General features: G+C 45.5%; 1 protein-coding gene across 1 annotated transcript in view; it reads left to right on the plus strand.

Annotated features, from left to right (window-relative positions):
* Nucleotides 1-7,910: 7,910 nt before the first annotated feature.
* LOC139419358 (protein MTSS 1-like) overlaps nucleotides 7,911-22,560 on the plus strand; it is a 112,548-nt gene continuing 97,898 nt past the window's right edge. Inside the window, exons 1-3 of the mRNA XM_071169301.1 lie at nucleotides 7,911-8,449; nucleotides 14,602-14,663; nucleotides 19,971-20,044. Of these exons, the coding sequence (XP_071025402.1) occupies nucleotides 8,378-8,449; nucleotides 14,602-14,663; nucleotides 19,971-20,044 (208 nt within the window). The 5' untranslated portion in view covers nucleotides 7,911-8,377. The remainder of the gene's footprint in view (nucleotides 8,450-14,601; nucleotides 14,664-19,970; nucleotides 20,045-22,560) is intronic.

The raw sequence follows: 22,560 nt of genomic DNA on the forward strand, positions 1-22,560 counted from the left end.
TCTGTTTGCTGGGTTAGAGAGGGAAGTATACTACAGTAATGGTTTGTATGGTCTGTTTGCTGGGTTAGAGAGGGAAGTATACTACAGTAATGGTTTGTATGGTCTGTTTGCTGGGTTAGAGAGGGAAGTATACTACAGTAATGGTTTGTATGGTCTGTTTGCTGGGTTAGAGAGGGAAGTATACTACAGTAATGGTTTGTATGCTATGTTTGCTGGGAGAGAGAGGGAAGTATACTACAGTAATGGTTTGTATGGTCTGTTTGCTGGGTTAGAGAGGGAAGTATATTACAGTAATGGTTTGTATGGTCTGTTTGCTGGGTTAGAGAGGGAAGTATACTACAGTAATGGTTTGTATGGTCTGTTTGCTGGGAGAGAGAGGGAAGTATACTACAGTAATGGTTTGTATGGTCTGTTTGCTGGGTTAGAGAGGGAAGTATACTACAGTAATGGTTTGTATGGTCTGTTTGCTGGGTTAGAGAGGGAAGTATACTACAGTAATGGTTTGTATGCTATGTTTGCTGGGAGAGAGAGGGAAGTATACTACAGTAATGGTTTGTATGGTCTGTTTGCTGGGAGAGAGAGGGAGGTATACTACAGTAATGGTTTGTATGGTCTGTTTGCTGGGAGAGAGAGGGAAGTATACTACAGTAATGGTTTGTATGGTCTGTTTGCTGGGTTAGAGAGGGAAGTATACTACAGTAATGGTTTGTATGGTCTGTTTGCTGGGTTAGAGAGGGAAGTATACTACAGTAATGGTTTGTATGGTCTGTTTGCTGGGTTAGAGAGGGAAGTATATTACAGTAATGGTTTGTATGGTCTGTTTGCTGGGTTAGAGAGGGAAGTATACTACAGTAATGGTTTGTATGGTCTGTTTGCTGGGAGAGAGAGGGAAGTATACTACAGTAATGGTTTGTATGGTCTGTTTGCTGGGTTAGAGAGGGAAGTATACTACAGTAATGGTTTGTATGGTCTGTTTGCTGGGAGAGAGAGGGAAGTATACTACAGTAATGGTTTGTATGGTCTGTTTGCTGGGAGAGAGAGGGAAGTATACTACAGTAATGGTTTGTATGGTCTGTTTGCTGGGTTAGAGAGGGAAGTATACTACAGTAATGGTTTGTATGGTCTGTTTGCTGGGAGAGAGAGGGAAGTATACTACAGTAATGGTTTGTATGGTCTGTTTGCTGGGTTAGAGAGGGAAGTATACTACAGTAATGGTTTGTATGGTCTGTTTGCTGGGTTAGAGAGGGAAGTATACTACAGTAATGGTTTGTATGGTCTGTTTGCTGGGAGAGAGAGGGAAGTATACTACAGTAATGGTTTGTATGGTCTGTTTGCTGGGAGAGAGAGGGAAGTATACTACAGTAATGGTTTGTATGGTCTGTTTGCTGGGAGAGAGAGAAGTATACTACAGTAATGGTTTGTATGGTCTGTTTGCTGGGAGAGAGAGGGAAGTATACTACAGTAATGGTTTGTATGGTCTGTTTGCTGGGTTAGAGAGGGAAGTATACTACAGTAATGGTTTGTATGGCCTGTGCTGTTTGCTGGGTTAGAGAGGGAAGTATACTACAGTAATGGTTTGTATGGTCTGTTTGCTGGGTTAGAGAGGGAAGTATACTACAGTAATGGTTTGTATGGTCTGTTTGCTGGGTTATAGAGGGAAGTATACTACAGTAATGGTTTGTATGGTCTGTTTGCTGGGTTAGAGAGGGAAGTATACTACAGTAATGGTTTGCATGGTCTGTTTGCTGGGTTAGAGAGGGAAGTATACTACAGTAATGGTTTGTATGGTCTGTTTGCTGGGTTAGAGAGGGAAGTATACTACAGTAATGGTTTGTATGGTCTGTTTGCTGGGTTAGAGAGGGAAGTATACTACAGTAATGGTTTGTATGGTCTGTTTGCTGGGTTAGAGAGGGAAGTATACTACAGTAATGGTTTGTATGGTCTGTTTGCTGGGTTAGAGAGGGAAGTATACTACAGTAATGGTTTGTATGGTCTGTTTGCTGGGTTAGAGAGGGAAGTATACTACAGTAATGGTTTGTACGGTCTGTTTGCTGGGAGAGAGAGGGAAGTATACTACAGTAATGGTTTGTATGGTCTGTTTGCTGGGTTAGAGAGGGAAGTATACTACAGTAATGGTTTGTATGGTCTGTGCTGTTTGCTGGGTTAGAGAGGGAAGTATACTACAGTAATGGTTTGTATGGCCTGTGCTGTTTGCTGGGTTAGAGAGGGAAGTATACTACAGTAATGGTTTGTATGGCCTGTGCTGTTTGCTGGGTTAGAGAGGGAAGTATACTACAGTAATGGTTTGTATGGTCTGTTTGCTGGGTTAGAGTATACTACAGTAATGGTTAGAGAGGGAAGTATACTACAGTAATGGTTTGTATGGTCTGTTTGCTGGGTTAGAGAGGGAAGTATACTACAGTAATGGTTTGTATGGTCTGTTTGCTGGGTTAGAGAGGGAAGTATACTACAGTAATGGTTTGTATGGTCTGTTTGCTGGGAGAGAGAGGGAAGTATACTACAGTAATGGTTTGTATGGTCTGTTTGCTGGGTTAGAGAGGGAAGTATACTACAGTAATGGTTTGTATGGTCTGTTTGCTGGGAGAGAGAGGGAAGTATACTACAGTAATGGTTTGTATGGTCTGTTTGCTGGGAGAGAGAGGGAAGTATACTACAGTAATGGTTTGTATGGTCTGTTTGCTGGGTTAGAGAGGGAAGTATACTACAGTAATGGTTTGTATGGTCTGTTTGCTGGGAGAGAGAGGGAAGTATACTACAGTAATGGTTTGTATGGTCTGTTTGCTGGTTTAGAGAGGGAAGTATACTACAGTAATGGTTTGTATGGTCTGTTTGCTGGGAGAGAGAGGGAAGTATACTACAGTAATGGTTTGTATGGTCTGTTTGCTGGGTTAGAGAGGGAAGTATACTACAGTAATGGTTTGTATGGTCTGTTTGCTGGGAGAGAGAGGGAAGTATACTACAGTACTCATTTGATTGTGGTAAACAAACTGGTTATCTAAAAAAAGAAAATATTCCAGCTGTATTCAGATCCATCAATGGATAGATGAGAGAGTCCTTGTGTAAATGTTTTGTAGGGAAGTGCCTCATAGGGCTTTGGTCAAAAGTAGTGCACTATATAGGGAATAGGGTTCCATAGGGTCCTGGTCTAAAGTAGTGCACTATATAGGGAATAGGGTCCCATAGGGCTTTGGTCAAAAGTAGTGCACTATATAGGGAATAGGGTTCCATAGGGTCCTGGTCTAAAGTAGTGCACTATATAGAGAATAGGGTCCCCATAGGGCTCTGGTCAAAAGTAGTGCATCCTTTTAGGATGTAGGTGTAATGAAGTGAACGCAGTTTGTGCTGCAGTTGAGAGTTTAGGTCACCATAGAAACCCATTCATTCATTCAGGAGTGGTTGGGTGGGTGGAATATCTCAATCAGCGTCCACCTGACAGAACAAACATGGTTTAGACATCACCATCTGGTGTGTTTCCCTACATCGCCTGTATACAGAAAGGAAACAACAAACTGCTACGGTACAAAACAGATGCATTCACTTTATTTTCTGTTTCGTGACAGGATCTCTGAGTCTGATATGACCTCGATACATTTTGGGGGATTTCCTGTAAGCAGATGATAAAACCATGCGCTAATCTAATTGGATAAAAAAATACAAAATTAAATAAAAACACTTGACAGGAAGTTCATTGGATGTTGGAGAAAAACTCAATATTGTGTCAGATGCTGTCTTTATGTTACTGACAAAACGCTCAGAATGCATATAGAATCTCAAGGCCATCAGAATGTTATACAGCCATCACTAACACAGAGAGGCTGCTGCCTGCATACAGACTCATCGGCCACTTTAATAAATGGATCACTAGTCACTTTCATAATGCCACTTTAATAGTGTTTACATATCTCTCAAAACTCATCTCATATGTATATACTGTATTTTATACCGTCTATTGCATCTTGCCTGTGCCGCTCTGTCATTTCTCATCCATATATTTATATGTATATATTCTTATTCCCTTCCTTTACGTAGATTTGTGTGTGTATTAGGTAGTTGTTGTTGAATTGTTAGATTACTTGTTAGATATTACTGCACTGGCGGAAGTAGCAGCACAAGCATTTCGCTACACTCGCAATATCTGCTAACCATGTGTATGTGACCAATACATTTTGATTTGATTTGATTGGAATGGTTTAGTTGATGAGGAGCAACATTAGCCGCTGTACATGCAGAAGCTTCCTGTGGTCCACAAATAGAACTGAACAGAAATACAAAAAAAGTTCACACTTTTTTAGCTGAGCTCTGAAACTAAAATGTGTGATAAATATCAACATAGTTAGAAGAGGACCAGCTACCTCCCTAGAGGAGGACCAGCTACCCCCCTAGAGGAGGACCAGCTACCCCCTAGAGGAGGAGCAGCTACCCCCCTAGAGGAGGACCAGCTACCCCCCTAGAGGAGGAGCAGCTACCCCCCTAGAGGAGGACCAGCTACCCCCCTAGAGGAGGACCAGCTACCCCCCTAGAGGAGGACCAGCTACCCCCTAGAGGAGGAGCAGCTACCCCCCTAGAGGAGGACCAGCTACCCCCCTAGAGGAGGACCAGCTACCTCCCTAGAGGAGGACCAGTTACCCCCTAGAGGAGGACCAGCTACCCCCCAAGAGGATGTCCAGCTACCTCCCTAGAGGAGGACCAGCTACCTTCTAGAGGAGGACCAGCTACCCCCTAGAGGTGGACCAGCTACCCCCTAGAGGTGGACCAGCTACCCCCCTAGAGGAGGACCAGCTACCCCCTAGAGGTGGACCATCTACCCCCTAGAGGTGGACCAGCTACCCCCCTAGAGGAGGACCAGCTACCCCCTAGAGGAGGACCAGCTACCCGCCTAGAGGAGGACCAGCTACCCCCCTAGAGGAGGACCAGCTACCTCCCTAGAGGAGGACCAGTTACCCCCTAGAGGAGGACCAGCTACCTCCCTAGAGGAGAACCAGCTACCTCCCTAGAGGAGGACCATCTACCTCTCTAGAGGAGGACCAGCTACCTCCCTAGAGGAGAACCAGCTACCTCCCTAGAGGAGGACCAGCTACCTCCCTAGAGGAGAACCAGCTACCTCCCTGGAGGAGGACCAGATACCTCCCTAGAGGAGGACCAGCTACCTCCCTAGAGGAGGACCAGCTACCTCCCTAGAGGAGGACCAGCTACCCTCCTAGAGGAGGACCAGCCAACCCTACTCTCTGTCTCAGTCTAGATGTACAAGCCTACTCTCTGTCTCAGTCTATTTCGGACAAGCCTATTATCTGTCTCAGTCTAGACAGACAAGCCTGCTGTCTGTCTCAGTCTAGACAGACAAGCCTACTCTCTGTCTCAGTCTAGACAGACAAGCCTGCTGTCTGTCTCAGTCTAGACGGACAAGCCTACTCTCTGTCTCAGTCTAGACAGACAAGCCTACACTCTGTCTCAGTCTAGATGGACAAGCCTGTTCTCTGTCTCAGTCTAGACAGACAAGCCTACTCTCTGTCTCAGTCTAGACAGACAAGCCTACTCTCTGTCTCAGTCTAGACAGACAAGCCTACTCTCTGTCTCAGTCTAGACAGACAAGCCTACTCTCTGTCTCAGTCTAGACGGACAAGCCTACTCTCTGTCTCAGTCTAGATGGACAAGCCTGTTCTCTGTCTCAGTCTAGACAGACAAGCCTACTCTCTGTCTCAGTCTAGACGGACTAGCTAACTGCTTCTGGTTTCCATGAATAGGTCTACATCGCCTGCTCTTTGGAGTGGACGGTCTAATAGACGACTGGTTTAGTTTGACCTGTGTCATCCATGTACATAGAAAAGTCACATTATGTAGCCTAAACGTTTCGTGTAATATGAGACATGTTCTAAACGGGATCCTTGGGATGTCCCAACTCTGACGTCACCCCGTTGAAGTTGATAATTAAAATGGTTAAGGGTTAAGGGTTATTAAGGTGTTGATGTAGTTCTGTCCTTGAGCTGTTGTCTAATAATGTTCTGTATTATGTCATGGTTCATGTTCTGTGTTGGACCCCAGGAAGAGGAGCTGCTGCTTTCTCAACAGCTAATTGGGAATCCTAATAACATACCAAATACCAAAGGTTATGGTTAAGGTTAGGTAAGGGTAGGATAGGATAGGGGTTATGGTTAGGGTTAGGTAAGGGTAGGATAGGATAGGGGTTATGGTTAAGGTTAGGTAAGGGTAGGATAGGATAGGGGTTATGGTTAGGGTTAGGTAAGGGTAGGATAGGATAGGGGTTATGGTTAAGGTTAGGTAAGGGTAGGATAGGATAGGGGTTATGGTTAGGGTTAGGGTTTATGGTATGTATGTCCCAAGGATTCCAACTTGCACTTGTGACGAGTCCATTTTCAAAGTCTAGGGAGACATCTGTTGGTGAAGGGAGACAAGCACTAGTTTTATGTGTCTGAAATGAGCCCGTCCAGACAAACCATTAGTCTTGGGGGAAACCTCATGCTTTGCAAAATGTTTGTCCTGATTTTTACCCCAATGCCTACACATTTGTACTTTGTCCCACTTTTATACTGTTTTCCAAATGCAGGTGAAATTGTGTTTCCATAAACCACCTCACAGGCTATGCATGTGTTGGCCACTAGATGTCACTAGACCCCTTCAAATCTGAACAATGAGCCTTTGCTCAGGACCACACGTTTGTTAATGTTGTTGCCCCCCTCCACTACAAAATAAATAGTGTTTGTCACATGACCCAGAATACAACCCAATGATGCCGAGTTAAACAAAATAATATTAACACACGACAAAGACAAATAAAATACGTAAGAGTGAAGCTAATTTGTTCTTAACTGTCTTGCCTAGTTAAATAAAGGTAAAATAAAAAAATATATGCCTTTATTTATCCTATGGCTCTGACTTGGTGTACAGGGAGAATACTGTAAGAATGGCCCATGTTCTGAATTCTGTCGCTGTACATTTCAAAAGTGTTGAACAAATAGTTATATTGACTACATCCGTCCCAGCTCACTCATTAATAAGGTCTTAATCGAAATTACGGATTGCCTCTTATCCGCTCGTTGTCCCCTTATGCCATAGTTTGTACGTGTCAATTGTCAATAGAAACCACATTTGTTTAAGCAAATCAGCCATATTAGCTATGTTATTATTTCCTTCAGGAATGTAGTGAAGTAAAAGTAATAATAAATATAAATAGTAGAGTAAAGTACAGATACTCAAAAAAACGACTTAAGTAGTACTTTAAAGTATTTTTACTTAAGTACTTTACACCACTGTATGTCACCGTTATAGTGCAATTAATGTATTGTGTTAGTGTTGTGTAGTGGCTTTGCTGGCATAAATAAATAAAAAATAAAATTGTTTGCCTCACCAATATTTACGCGGCAGTAGTGTACAGTATGTGAATGTGTGTAGTAGGTTTTGTGTGAGAGTGTCAGTGTAGTTAGTGTGTGTGAGTGTGAGTATAGTGTTTTTGTCGATTTCCATGAACAATTTTGTTTCTAAACCGGAAATAATATTCTCTCCCGTTTTAAATAGCAGTTATGATGACTTGAGAAAGATAGAAATCAGTCAGTAGTTCCTTTTATAAACTATCTCGAGCAAAAAGGCAAGAAGCCAACACACGCGTCAAAGCCAGGAGGGGGGGGGGTGCAATTTCGCTATTCGGGTATGCGCTCTGTATCTTTAGGGAAGATAGTATACTCCTCGCGTCCTCTCTGCGCTCCCGTCGTCTCCTTCTCAAACCCATTGGATGAGAAAGTCAGAGGTCCCGCCCCTCTTACCTTTTCCTCCAATGGGCTTTGAGAAGGAGACGAGGAGAGAGCAGAGAGGACGCGAGGAGTATGTTTGAATTGAGATCTTCGCATAGTCTCCAGACTCGACCAGCTGAAATTGCGTTGTAATACATTGAGCTTCTGAGACGGAGCTGTTGTTGGAATGTGCTTGAGTAGATCATTTTGTTGTTTACGTTGAATATCCAGAGACTATCGGATCTATATCTATACATGTTGTATTAAATACGTTTCGGGAATTGTGTCATTTGGAGAATCATGGACCGTGAGTGGAGAAGCGATTGGGTTTTAAATCTCGTCAGCGACTATTCTTCTCTCAGTCTCACCTCTTGTCCGAGAGCTTTTGACTGAGCCGAACCAGCTATATAGGCTGGAGCGGGTTTTTATTCGTTTCTGCATCAAGTCAAGCTCTTTTCCACTCGTTGGGTGAATAATTAACTAAAGCGAAATTATTTGTATTCAAATAGCCGAGGATTTGTATTCAAAGAGCCCGAGGTTTTCTTTCAACTCTTAAGTTCAGGAGCTGTCCAGCTTGACCGTCAGACTGACCAGTTACTCAGTTGTCCAGAAAAATGGAGTCTGTTATTGAGAAGGAATGCAGTGCACTGGGGGGACTTTTCCAGAGTGTGATAGGCGACATGAAAGTAAGTCAAACCTATCCCGTTCTGAATCATTGTGTTTATAACAGTGTACATTAGATAGATAGCTAATAGCTACTTATCTAACTCCATATGAACTCATTGGTGTGCTGTAGGAATGGAATGGCTCTAAGGTTAGCTAATAGCTAAGTAGATAATGTTAACTGTCTGTTATTATTTGACACTTATTTCAGATAATGACAAGGCATGCATCATCATAATGTCATGGCTAGCTGCTTGCTTTCTCTTCAGGCCGAACTGAGAGCTACGAAGCCAGATGACTGAAGTTTATTGAGTCAAACAAAAATACTAGATCGGGGTTATACATGGATGAGGCCTGGGTGTTTTCTTCCCATGTCAAATGCACTGTTATGCTATAAAATCTATATTTTTCACCTCTGAATCTATTGTTGCTGTGGGTATCTAGGTTATTGTTCAGCAGGAGGTCTCTGCCTTCAAGGCTCTTGAAATATTAATCGGCTACTGATGCTAAGGAGCTGTGTGTGTTTGTATGGGTGTGTGTTTCGCTCTCTCTTTCTTTCTCTCTCTCTTTCTCTCCTCTCTCTTTCTCTCCTCTCTCTTTCTCTCCTCTCTCTTTCTCTTTCTCTCCTCTCTCTTTCTCTCCTCTCTCTTTCTCTCCTCTCTCTTTCTCTCCTCTCTCTTTCTCTCCTCTCTCTTTCTCTCCTCTCTCTTTCTCTATCTCTCTCTTTCTCCCTTTCTCTCTCTCTTTCTCCCTTTCTCTCTCTCTTTCTCTTTCTCTCCTCTCTCTTTCTCTCCTCTCTCTTTCTCTCCTCTCTCCTCTCTCTCTCTCTCTCTCTCTCTCTTTCTCTCTCTCTCTCTCTCTTACTCTCTCTGTCTCCTGTGTTATGGCGGTATAGTGTTACACAGGGTGACATTCCTAAGGTCACTAATGCTACAAATCATTTTCAGACACAGCATCCTTACTTATCTTCTCCTCGGCCTCCCGGATGGCAGCGTAGTCTGACTATTACACTACTCAACTCCAATCACATTTTATTGGTCACATACACGTGTTTAGCAGATGTTATTGTGGGTGTAGCGAAATGCTTGTGCTTCTAGCTCCGACAGTGCAGTAATATCTAACAGTTTCACAACATATACCCAAAATACAGGTAAATCTAAGTAAGGAATGGATTAAGGATATCTATACACATATGTCAGAGCAGCATAGGACTAAGATACAGTGACATAGTATAGAATACAGTATATACACATGAGATGGGTGTTTCAATATTTACACACAATTAAAGTGACTAGGATACAGTGACATAGTATAGAATACAGTATATACAAATGAGATGGGTGATGCTATATTTACACACAATTAAAGTGACTAAGATACCGTAGAATAGTATAGAGTACAGTTTACACATATGAGATGAGTGTTTCAATATTTACACACAATTAAAGTGACTAATATACCGTAGAATAGTTTAGAGTACAGTTTATACATATGAGATGAGTAATGCTAGATACAGAGACATTATTAAAATGGCTAGTGTTTCATTTCCTTATAGTGGCCAGTGATTCCTAATCTATGTCTATAGGCAGCCGCCTCTGATGTGCTGGAGATTACTGTTTAGCAGTCTGATGACCTTGAGATAGAAGCTGTTTTTCAGTCACTCGGTCGCTGCTATGATGCACCTGTACTGACCTCGCCTTCTGGATTATAGCGGGGAGAACAGGCAGTGGTTTGGGTGGTTGTTGTCCTTGATGATCTTTTTGGCCTTCCTATGGCATCGGGTGGTTGTTGTCCTTGATGATCTTTTTGGCCTTCCTATGGCATCGGGTGGTTGTTGTCCTTGATTATCTTTTTGGCCTTCCTGTGGCATCGGGTGGTTGTTGTCCTTGATGATCTTTTTGGCCTTCCTGTGGCATCGGGTGGTCGTTGTCCTTGGTGATCTTTTTGGCCTTCCTGTGGCATCGGGTGGTTGTTGTCCTTGATGATCTTTTTGGCCTTCCTGTGGCATCGGGTGGTTGTTTCCTTGGTGATCTTTTTGGCCTTCCTGTGGCATCGGGTGGTTGTTGTCCTTGATGATCTTTTTGGCCTTCCTATGGCATCGGGTGGTTGTTGTCCTTGATGATCTTTTTGGCCTTCCTATGGCATCGGGTGGTTGTTGTCCTTGATGATCTTTTTGGCCTTCCTGTGGCATCGGGTAGTTGTTGTCCTTGATGATCTTTTTGGCCTTCCTGTGGCATCGGGTGGTTGTTGTCCTTGGTGATCTTTTTGGCCTTCCTGTGGCATCGGGTGGTTGTTGTCCTTGATGATCTTTTTGGCCTTCCTGTGGCATCGGGTGGTTGTTGTCCTTGGTGATCTTTTTGGCCTTCCTGTGGCATCGGGTGGTTGTTGTCCTTGGTGATCTTTTTGGCCTTCCTGTGGCATTGGGTGGTTGTTGTCCTTGATGATCTTTATGGCCTTCCTATGGCATCGGGTGGTTGTTGTCCTTGATGATCTTTTTGGCCTTCCTATGGCATCGGGTGGTTGTTTTCCTTGATTATCTTTATGGCCTTCCTATGGCATCGGGTGTTTGTTGTCCTTGATTATCTTTTTGGCCTTCCTGTGGCATCGGGTAGTTGTTGTCCTTGATTATCTTTTTGGCCTATGGCATCGGGTGGTGTAGGTGTCCAGGAGGGCGGAAAGTTTGCCCCCAGTAATGCGCTGGGCAGACTGCACCACCCTCTGGAGAGCTTTGCGGTTGTGGGCGGTGCAGTTTCCGTACCAGGCGGTGATACAGCCCAGTAATGCGCTGGGCAGACCGCACCACCCTCTGGAGAGCTTTGCGGTTATGGGCGGTGCAGTTTCCGTACCAGGCGGTGATACAGCCCAGTAATGCGCTGGGCAGACTGCACCACCCTCTGGAGAGCTTTGCGGTTGTGGGCGGTGCAGTTTCCGTACCAGGCGGTGATACAGCCCAGTAATGCGCTGGGCAGACCGCACCACCCTCTGGAGAGCTTTGCGGTTGTGGGCGGTGCAGTTTCCGTACCAGGCGTTGATACAGCCCAGTAATGCGCTGGGCAGACCGCACCACCCTCTGGAGAGCTTTGCGGTTGTGGGCGGTGCAGTTGCCGTACCAGGTGGTGATATAGCCCGACAGGATGCTCTCAATTGTGCATCTGTAAACGTTTGTGAGGGTTTTAGGTGCTAAGCCAAATTTCTTCAGCCTCCTGAGGTTGGAAAGGTGCTGTTGAGGGCCTCCCGGGTGGCGCAGTGGTAGCAGTAGCTGTGCCACCAGAGACTCTGGGTTCGCGCCCAGGCTCTGTCGCAACCGGCCGCGACCGGGGAGGTCCGTGGAGCGACGCACAAGTGGCCTAGCGTCGTCCGGGTTAGGGAGGGTTTGGCCGGTAGGGATATCCTTGTCTCATCGCGCACCAGCGACTCCTGTGGCGGGCCGGGCGCAGTGCACGCTAACCAAGGTTGCCAGGTGCACGGTGTTTCCTCCGACACATTGGTGCGGCTGGCTTCCGGGTTGGATGCGCGCTGTGTTAAGAAGCAGCTTGGTTGGGTCGCGTTTCGGAGGACACATGAAAAAAAAGAAAAGGTGACACCACGCTGTCTGTGAGGGCGGTGCAGTTGCCGTACCAGGCGGTGATACAGCCCAACAGGATGCTCTCAATTGTGCATCTGTAGAAGTTTGTGAGGGTTTTAGGTGACAAGCCAATTTTCTTCAGCCTCCTGAGGTTTAAGAGGCGCTGTTGCACCTTCTTCACCACACTGTCTGTGTGAGTGAACCATTTCAGTTGGTCAGTGATGTGTACGCCGAGGAACATGAAGTTTTCCACCACCTTTTCCACTGCGGTCCCACTGATGTGGATAGGGGGGGTGTTCCCTCTGCTGTTTCCTGAAGTCCACGATCATCTCCTTAGTTTTGTTGACGTTGAGTGAAAATATATTTTCCTGACACCACACTCCCAGAGCCCTCACCTCCTCCCTGTAGGCTGTCTCATTGTTGGTAATCAAGCCTACTACTGTTGTGTCGTCTGCAAACTTGATGATTGAGTTGGAGGCGTGCTTGGCCACGCAGTCATAGGTGAACAGGGAGTACAGGAAAAGGCTGAGCACGCACCCTTGTGTGGCCTCAGTGTTGAGGATCAGCAGAGTGGAGGTGATGTTTTCTACCTTCACCACCTGGGGGCGGCCCGTCAGGAAGTTCAGGACCCAGTTGCACAGGGCGGGGTTCAGACCCAGGGCCTCGAGCTTGAGGATACTATGGTGTTGAATGCTGAGCTGTAGTCAATGAACAGCATTCTCACATAGGTATTCCTCTTGTCCAGATGGGTTAGGGCAGCGTGCAGTGTGATGGCGATTGCATCGTCTGTGGACCTAGTAGGGTGGTAGGCAAATTGAAGTGTGTGTATCTAGGGTATCCGGTAGGGGGGAGGTGATATGATCCTTGACTAGTCTCTCAAAGCACTTCATTATGACAGAGGTGAATGCTACGGGGCGATAGTCATTTAGTTCAATTACCTTTGCTTTCATAGGTACAGGGGTAATGGTGGCCATCTTGAAGCATGTGGGGACAACAGACTGGGAGAGATTGACTCTATCTGTAAAACACACCAGCCAGCTGGTCTGCGCATGCTCTGAGGACGCGGCTAGGGATGCCGTCTGGGCCGGCAGCCTTGCGAGGGTTGACCCGTTTGAATGTCTTACTCACGTCGGCCACGGTGAAGGAGGTGGGGGGGGTGCAGTCTTTGGTAGCGGGCCGCGTCGAAGGGGGGGGGGGGGGTGCAGTCCCTGGTAGCGGGCCGCGTCGAAGGGGGGGGGGTGCAGTCCTTGGTAGCGGGCCGCGCCGAGAAGGGGGGGGTGCAGTCCTTGGTAGCGGGCCACGTAGAAGGGGGGGGGGGGGGGGGGGGTGCAGTCCTTGGTAGCTGGCCGCGTCGGTGGCACTGTATTATCCTCAAAGCGAGGGAAGAAGGTGTTCAGGCTGTCTGGGTGGCAAGACGTCGGTGTCCGCGACGTGGCTAGTTTTCCTTTTATAATCCGTGATTGTCTGTAGACCCTGCCACATACGTCTCGAGTCTGAGCCGTTGAACTGGGACTCATCTTTGTCCCTTAAGCGACGTTTAGTCTGCTTGACTGCTTTGCAGAGGGAATAACTCCACTGTGTGTTTTCTTCCATATTCCCAGTCTTGTCCTGGTTAAATGCGGTGGTTCAGGCTTTCAGTTTTGCGCGAATGCTCCCATCTCTCCACGGTTTCTGGTTGGGGTAGGTTTTAATAGTCACAATGGGTACAACATCTCCTATGCACTTCCTGATAAACTCATTCACCGTATGGGTATACGCATCGATATTATTTTCTGAAGCTACTCTGAACATATCCCGGTCCGCGTGATCAAAACAATCTTGAAACGTTGATTCCAATTGGTCAGTCCAGCGTTGAATAGTCCTCAAGACAGGTGCTTCCTGTTTGAGTTTCTGCCTATAGGAGGGGAGGAGCAAGATGGAATCGTGGACAGATTTGCCAGGGTGGGGGAGGGCCCTCCATTACTGTGTGTTCATTACTGTGTGTTCATTACTGTGTGTTCATTACTGTGTGTTCATTACTGTGTGTTCAATTCTGTGTGTTTATTTCGGTGTGTTTATTACTGTGTGTTTATTACTGTGTGTTCATTATTGTGTGTTTATTACTGTGTGTTTATTACTGTGTGTTCATTTCTGTGTGTTTATTACTGTGTGTTTATTACTGTGTGTTTATTACTGTGTGTTTATTACTGTGTGTTTATTACTGTGTTTATTACTGTGTTTATTACTGTGTTTATTACTGTGTGTTTATTACTGTGTGTTCATTTCTGTGTGTTTATTTCTGTGTGTTTATTACTGTGTGTTCATTACTCTGTGTTTATTACTGTGTGTTTATTACTGTGTGTTCATTACTGTGTGTTCATTAAGGTGTGTTCACAAAATATAGTCAATATAAAGTCTAATAGGTTAGTCCATCGTCACTTTGATGAGCAGGTCTGGCTTGGAAAATAGCATTTTTTTTTTTACCTCAATGGGACGACCAAGGGTTTAAAAAAAAAGTGTTTTTTCTGTGTGTGTGTTTTGTTATCATGTTGTTTTGTGTTTCTGACAGATGTTGTGCTCAGGGAAAACAAGATGTTCTGAGATTCCTGTACTTTGTGTTTGTTTCCACAGAACAGCTACCCCGTCTGGGAAGACTTTATCAGCAAGGCTGGGAAACTACAATCTCAACTCAGGTGAGTCATCTCATTATTACCACAGGTATATACCCTTAGACCACAGTCAGGACCATCTCATTATTACCACAGGTAGACCCTTAGACCACAGTCAGGACCATCTCATTATTACCACAGGTAGACCCTTAGACCACAGTCAGGACCATCTCATTATTACCACAGGTATAGACCCTTAATAAGTGTCATGCTGTAGGATAAGTCCTAGAAAAGAGCTGTCCAATAAGTGTCCATCGTTATTGGTTCCGCCCCAACCTCCAACCTCTACCCACCTATCTGAGATCTGTAGGGCAGCTGTGGTTGAGCTACGGTGTAGTTGCTACCGAATCGTTTCTAGTCATCTCTCCTCCTTCCAGGCCTTTTCTTCTCTTGACTTTATGTTGCGATTGGCAACTTTCATAAATTAGGTGCATTACCGCCACTGACCTCGTTCATTTTCAGTCACCCACGTGGGTATAACCAATAAGGAGATTGCACGTGGGTACCTGCTTCTAAAAACCAATGAGGAAATGGGAGAGGCAGGACTTGCAGCTTGATCTGCGTCAGAAATAGAACTGACTTCTATTTTAGCCCTTGGCAACGCAGACGCTCGTTTGCGCGCGAGCAGTGTGGGTGCAATAATTGAATAATATAGATTTCAACATTTATTTTGCAGTGCATGCGATATGAGCGGTGTAGTCAGCCTGTTAGGCACTGCTTCTCTTGAGGCACTGCCTCGGGTTCGATCCCAGGTTGTGTCGCCCATGAGGCGGCGCACAATTGGCTCAGCGTCGTCCGGATTAGGGAAGGGTTTGGCCGGACGGGATTTCCTTGTCCCATTGCGCTCTAGTGACTTCTTGTGGCGGGCTGGGCGCCTGCAAGCTGATTTCAGTCACCAGCTGGACGGTGTTTCCTCCGACACATTGGTGCGGCTGGTTTCCGGGTTAAGCGAGCAGTGTGTCAAGAAGCAGTGCGGCTTGGCAGGGTCGTGTTTCGGAGGACGCGCGGCTCTCAACCTTCGCCTCTTCCGAGTCCGTAGGGGAGTTGCAGCGATGGGACAAGACTGTAACTACCAATTTGATTCCACGAAAATGCATAAATAAGCAGGATAGATGTCTCTAGAAGGAAAATAAGAAACTGTGTCGGGTCTAGTTCTGCCCCATTGTCCTCTCTGAGTCTGTTCGTTTGAGGGCTGAGATGTCCCACTAAAACACTGGTCAAGCTACTACCTCTACCCACCTCTCTGGTGATCTCTGCTGGGTAGAATCACCCAGTCTAGCTACTACCTCTACCCACCTCTCTGGTGATCTCTGCTGGGTAGAATCACCCAGTCTAGCTACTACCTCTACCCACCTCTCTGGTGATCTCTGCTGGGTAGAATCACCCAGTCTAGCTACTACCTCTACCCACCTCTCTGGTGATCTCTGCTGGGTAGAATCACCCAGTCTAGCTACTACCTCTACCCACCTCTCTGGTGATCTCTGTTGGGTAGAATCACCCAGTCTAGCTACTACCTCTACCCACCTCTCTGGTGATCTCTGTTGGGGAGAATCACCCAGTCTACTACCTCTACCCACCTCTCTGGTGATCTCTGTTGGGTAGAATCACCCAGTCTAGCTACTACCTCTACCCACCTCTCTGGTGATCTCTGTTGGGGAGAATCACCCAGTCTACTACCTCTACCCACCTCTCTGGTGATCTCTGTTGGGTAGAATCACCCAGTCTAGCTACTACCTCTACCCACCTCTCTGGTGATCTCTGTTGGGGAGAATCACCCAGTCTACTACCTCTACCCACCTCTCTGGTGATCTCTGTTGGGTAGAATCACCCAGTCTAGCTACTACCTCTACCCACCTCTCTGGTGATCTCTGTTGGGGAGAATCACCCAGTCTACTACCTCTACCCACCTCTCTGGTGATCTCTGTTGGGTAGAATCACCCAGTCTAGCTACTACCTCTACCCACCTCTCTGGTGATCTCTGCTGGGTAGAATTGGAGGACAGGCTGAATGGCAGTGTGTCTTACTCTGTAATAATGTTAGGGTAGGGTTAAGTGCTCTGTCATTTAGCTGTCCTCTTCCACACTGCCTTCTAGGAAGTTGTCTAATTATAGTTTTTAAATCCATTCGTTGCTTTTTCGTAGCAAAATGTTTTTTTATTATAACTTCCCCCAACATTATGTTTCAGATAATATTTGGTTGTTGTGTATTACTGTGTAATCACAGTATGTGTACGTCCCAAATTGCATTCTATTCCCTATATAGTGCACAGTAGTATCCAACAGAGACTAACACAACCAGAGGTTTCCCCTGTAGTGGCTCCCCTCTCCCTTTAAATAGAATGGAATGTGCTTGTGGAGAGTGTGTGTCTTTTTGTGTGTGTGTGGGCGAGTGCATGTGTGTGTGTGTGTGTGTGTGTGTGTGTGTGTGTGTATTTTTCCACAAGAGACTAGCAACACACCCTTGTGTGTAGTGGTTAGCTCCAACCCGCTACAACACAGTCTGTGGTAATACCATTACAGGTTGACAGTGTTGTTCATTTCTGGTCAAACGGATGTTAGTCATTTCATATCAGACCTTTTGAGTTGATAAAGAATTCTGTTGTTCTGGGACAGACTCTACATCCCAAATAGCACCCTATTCCCTATATAGGGCACTACTTTTGACCAGGGCCCATTTTAAAGTAGTGCCCTATATACAGTTGAAGTCGAAAGTTTGCATAAACTTAGCTTGGAGTCATTAAAACTCGTTTTTCAACCACTCTACAAATTTCTTGTTAACAAACTATAGTTTTGGCAAGTCGGTTAGGACATCTACTTTGTGCCTGACACAAGTCATTTTTCCAACAATTGTTTACAGACAGATTACTTCACTTATAATTCACTGTATCACAATTCCAGTGGGTCAGAAGGTTACATACACTAAGTTGACTGTGCCTTTAAACAGCTTGGAAAATTCCGGAAAATTATGTCATGGCTTTAGAAGCTTCTGATAGGCTAATTGACATCATTTGAGTCAATTGGAGGTGTATCTGTGGATGTATTTCAAGGCCTATCTTCAAACTCAGTGCCTCTTTGCTTGACATCATGGGAAAATCAAAAGAAATCAGCCAAGACCTCAGAAAGATTGTAGACCTCCACCAAGTCTGGTTCATCCTTGGGAGCATTTCCAAACGCCTGAAGGTACAAACAATAGTATGCAGGTATAAAAACCATGTGACCATGCAGCCGTCATACCAATCAGGAAGGAGACTCGTTCTGTCTCCTAGAGATGAACGTACTTTTGGTGCAAAAAGTGCAAATCAATCCTAGAACAACAGCAAAGGACCTTGTGAAGATGCTGAATGAAACAGGTTTAACAGTATTTATCTTATATAGTATTAGTATTTATATTTACTTAGGTAACGATTAGAGGACAGAGGAGCCTCTTAAAGAAGAAGTTACAGGTCTGTGAGAGCCAGAAATCTTGCTTGTTTGTAGGTGACCAAATACTTATTTTCCACCATAATTTGCAAATAAATGTATTAAAAATCCTACAATGTGATTTTCTGGATTATTCTTTCTCATTTTGTCTGTCATAGTTGAAGTGTACCTATGATGAAAATTACAGGCCTCTCTCATCTTTTTAAGTGGGAGAACTTGCACAATTGGTGGCTGACTAAATACTTTTTTTGCCCCACTGTATGTAAACTTCTGACTACATCTGTAGGAAAGAGGGTGACATTTGGCCCGTACATTCTGTAACAGGACAGTCAATATGGCCACTTCTCCATGGCCTCTGTGTGGTCTGTCGTGTAGACCATGTTGTCCAACCACCCCGATCTAGTGTGGGGCCCTGGTCAAAACAAGTGCACTTAATGTAGGGGATCAGTTGCCATTTGGAACATTGTTGTACTTGAACGTATGTTTTATGACCAAGCAGAGCTGCGTAAGTCCTCAGCACGCTAAGATGACACGCTGAAACCAATGTTTTACAGATCTCCGTCACCTACTGTCACTGTTATCATCAGCTGAGCTCGAGGCATGCCTTACTGGTCTGACAGACACATGTGTTTACAGATCTACGTCAACTACAGTCACCATGACTACTGGCATTGTTCTCAATGTTCCAGAGGTGTGTTCGTGTGTAGTGTGTTTGCATAGTACACGGTTTCTGGTTTTGTTTGCGTCACATAGCCTGGAGACTGATAGTACTCCCATCCCATGTTGATGTAATCCAAGACCAGTTAACAATCGCGTGTGTGTGTGCGTCACAGAGAAACTCCTGCTGATATCCAAGATGACTCGTTAACAGCCCTGCCTAGGTCTGACTAGCCCTGACCCTGAGATCTGAATCATGTGACGTACCTCAGCAGTCAAAGCACAGGGACTCTGATGAGCTACCTAGATTTCAGACGGCTCCTTTCCGCACACTGCAGACCAGACAAGACATTCCAAACATTTCAACAGCCTCGCCATTCAGACTTCTAGTTCCACTGTGATGAAAAGCTGAACGTTGTAGACCCTATCTCTGCCTGTTATCACGGTCATTAAGGGTCATTAACAGAGATGTTAAAGTGAGGCCCGTGGCCAGACAAACGGAGAGGAAACACATTCTTATTGTCTTGTTGTGAATGAACGTCAGCTAACAGTATAGGCCTAATAACGCTATAATAACTAGCAGCTCCTGGCCATTTCCCTTGAAACAACAGTAGATCTCAGATAGAGATAGCTAAAGGCTTCAACCAGGCCCAACAGTAGATCTCAGATAGATATAGCTAAAGGCTTCAACCAGGCCCAACAGTAGATCTCAGATAGAGATAGCTAACGGCTTCAACCAGGCCCAACAGTAGATCTCAGATAGAGATAGCTCAAGGCTTCAACCAGGCCCAACAGTAGATCTCAGATAGAGATAGCTCAAAGCTTCAACCAGGCCCAACAGTAGATCTCAGATAGAGATAGCTCAAGGCTTCAACCAGGCCCAACACTAGATCTCAGATAGAGATAGCTCAAGGCTTCAACCAGGCCCAACAGTAGATCTCAGATAGAGATAGCTCAAGGCTTCAACCAGGCCCAACAGTAGATCTCAGATAGAGATAGCTCAAGGCTTCAACCAGGCCCAACAGTAGATCTCAGATAGAGATAGCTCAAGGCTTCAACCAGGCCCAACAGTATTTGCTTCCCAAATTCCCTAAAAGTGAACTACTTTTGTATCGTACTGCACCATAGGGAATAAGGGCGCTGTTTGGGATGCTACCCATGGCTAATCATGTGCCCGGTCGGTTGGTCGGTACATGTGTGTTCACTTCAGTTAAGAGTCAAAACGTGACCAGCTGGGTTCTGTTTCTGTTTCCAGGGCGACCGTGGTTGCAGCTGCAGCGTTCCTGGATGCCTTTCAGAAAGTGGCTGACCTGGCCACCAACACACGAGGTAGGACCATATCGGGGGGAGGGGGGGGGGGGGGTGCAGGAGGTTGGACCATGTCCCCGTCTAGGGGTAAGGGGTGGGGTGGGGGGGGATGAGGTGCAGGAGGTAGGACCATGTCCCCGTCCAGGGGTGAGGGGATGGGGGGGGGGGGGGGGGGGGTGCAGGAGGTTGGACCATGTCCCCGTCTAGGGGTAAGGGGGGGGGGGGGGGGGGATGAGGTGCAGGAGGTAGGACCATGTCCCCGACCAGGGGAGGGTGCAAGAGGTAGGGCCATGTCCCCGACCGGGGGGGGGGTTGGACCATGTCCCCGTCTAGGGGTAAAGGGGGGGGGGGGGGGTAGGGGGGATGAGGTGTGAGGTGCAGGAGGTCTTGACCAGAGGCACACATACAGCCCCATAGACAATGGAAGCAGAATCGGCGGAATTAGGAAGTCTGTTCTACTGTTCTGTTGTCCTGTTGTTCATAATGAACGTTCTGTGATGGAATCCTGTGTGAAGTTGAACATCCTGGCTGAGGTGGATTTATTAGACTATAGTTAGCCCACTACACTACAACATGTGGTAATTATTAGACTATAGTTAGCCCACTACAACATGTGGTAATTATTAGACTATAGTTAGCCCACTACAACATGTGGTAATTATTAGACTATAGTTAGCCCACTACAACATGTGGTAATTATTAGACTATAGTTAGCCAGCTACAACATGTGGTAATTATTAGGCTATAGTTAGCCCACTACAACATGTGGTAATCATTAGACTATAGTTAGCCCACTACAACATGTGGTCATTATTAGACTATAGTTAGCCCACTACAACATGTGGTAATTATTAGACTATAGTTAGCCCACTACAACATATGGTAATTATTAGACTATAGTTAGCCCACTACAACATGTGGTCATTATTAGACTATAGTTAGCCCACTACAACATGTGGTCATTATTAGACTATAGTTAGCCCACTACACTACAACGCGGTCATTTTCGTCTAGTTCCCATTCCCTATTGGTCCAGGGGTCATTCTGATTTAAAACCCTGGGAGTTCCACCACTTTAGCCAAGCACCTGAGCTCACTGGCTGACAGGGGAAGGGGCATAACCCCATAACCCCTGGTCTTCAGAGGGCTTTTGCCTTTGTGTTGAATGGGGGTGGAATGTTTCAGGTCCTCAGAGTAAAGATTATAGAAAGACTAGTGTTAACCTATCAGCATCCTACCACACAGTGATTCTTGACTCCTTGCAGTACTATGGCTAATGGTTTCTTGAGCAGCCTGCTTGAATGATTTGGGCCCCGGCCCTGTCTGCTGGTGCAGTGGCGGCCATGTTGTTTTAAGGGGGTTGAACAGTTGTGGGGAATATGAAGGGATCAGGTGGTTGATCCTGTGGGTAGTAAATCCCTCAGGCTGCTGTTTGAAGCCGTGACACCGCCCTCTCTCTGCCCACACGGCCCTCTCCACCCTCTCCACCCACACACACACACACACACACACACACACCACATCTGGCATCAGTAGGCTACACTTCCTCACACAGGGAACTAGTGATGGGGGAAGATAATCGATACAGCTACATGTCGGGATAAACATTTTTACGATACATTGTTTCGTTTTGATAATATTGCATTATTTTTGTGCTAGTTGTCTATACCTGCACCAAAACTCCAGTATTTATCCTTCATAGCTAGTTGTCTGTACCTGCACCAAAACTCCAGTATTTCTCCTTCATAGCTAGTTGTCTGTACCTGCACCAAAACTCCAGTATTTATCCTTCATAGCTAGTTGTCTGTACCTGCACCAAAACTCCAGTATTTATCCTTCATAGCTAGTTGTCTGTACCTGCACCAAAACTCCAGTATTTACCCTTCATAGCTAGTTGTCTGTACCTGCACCAAAACTCCAGTATTTATTCTTCATAGCTAGTTGTCTGTACCTGCATCAAACTCCAGTATTTATCCTTCATAGCTAGTTGTCTGTACCTGCACCAAAACTCCAGTATTTATCCTTCATAGCTAGTTGTCTGTACCTGCACCAAAACTCCAGTATTTACCCTTCATAGCTAGTTGTCTGTACCTGCACCAAAACTCCAGTATTTATCCTTCATAGCTAGTTGTCTGTACCTGCACCAAAACTCCAGTATTTATCCTTCATAGCTAGTTGTCTGTACCTGCACCAAAACTCCAGTATGTATCCTTCATAGCTAGTTCTCCATCTTCTTTTTAAACAGGAAGACAAATTGTTTATTTCTTTGACTGATCAGAACTTGTTTTCTCATGGCTCTCTCTTGTCCCTCTGCAGCAGACGTATGTTCAGCAAAATGTTTTTGGAATAAAATCTAATCGCAATAAAATCACTGTATTGAATCACAATACATATTCGAGAATCGTGAGAATCGTAATACATATTGTATTTGCAACTAAGTATCGTGATAATATCGTATCGAACCCACCCTACCAGCTTCAGGGTGTGTGTGCTTGTGCGTGTGTATAAGTATGTGTAAGTGTGTAGAAAGAGCTGCTG

This window comes from Oncorhynchus clarkii, chromosome 2 (assembly GCF_045791955.1).
Source record: "Oncorhynchus clarkii lewisi isolate Uvic-CL-2024 chromosome 2, UVic_Ocla_1.0, whole genome shotgun sequence".
Taxonomy (NCBI): domain Eukaryota; kingdom Metazoa; phylum Chordata; class Actinopteri; order Salmoniformes; family Salmonidae; genus Oncorhynchus; species Oncorhynchus clarkii.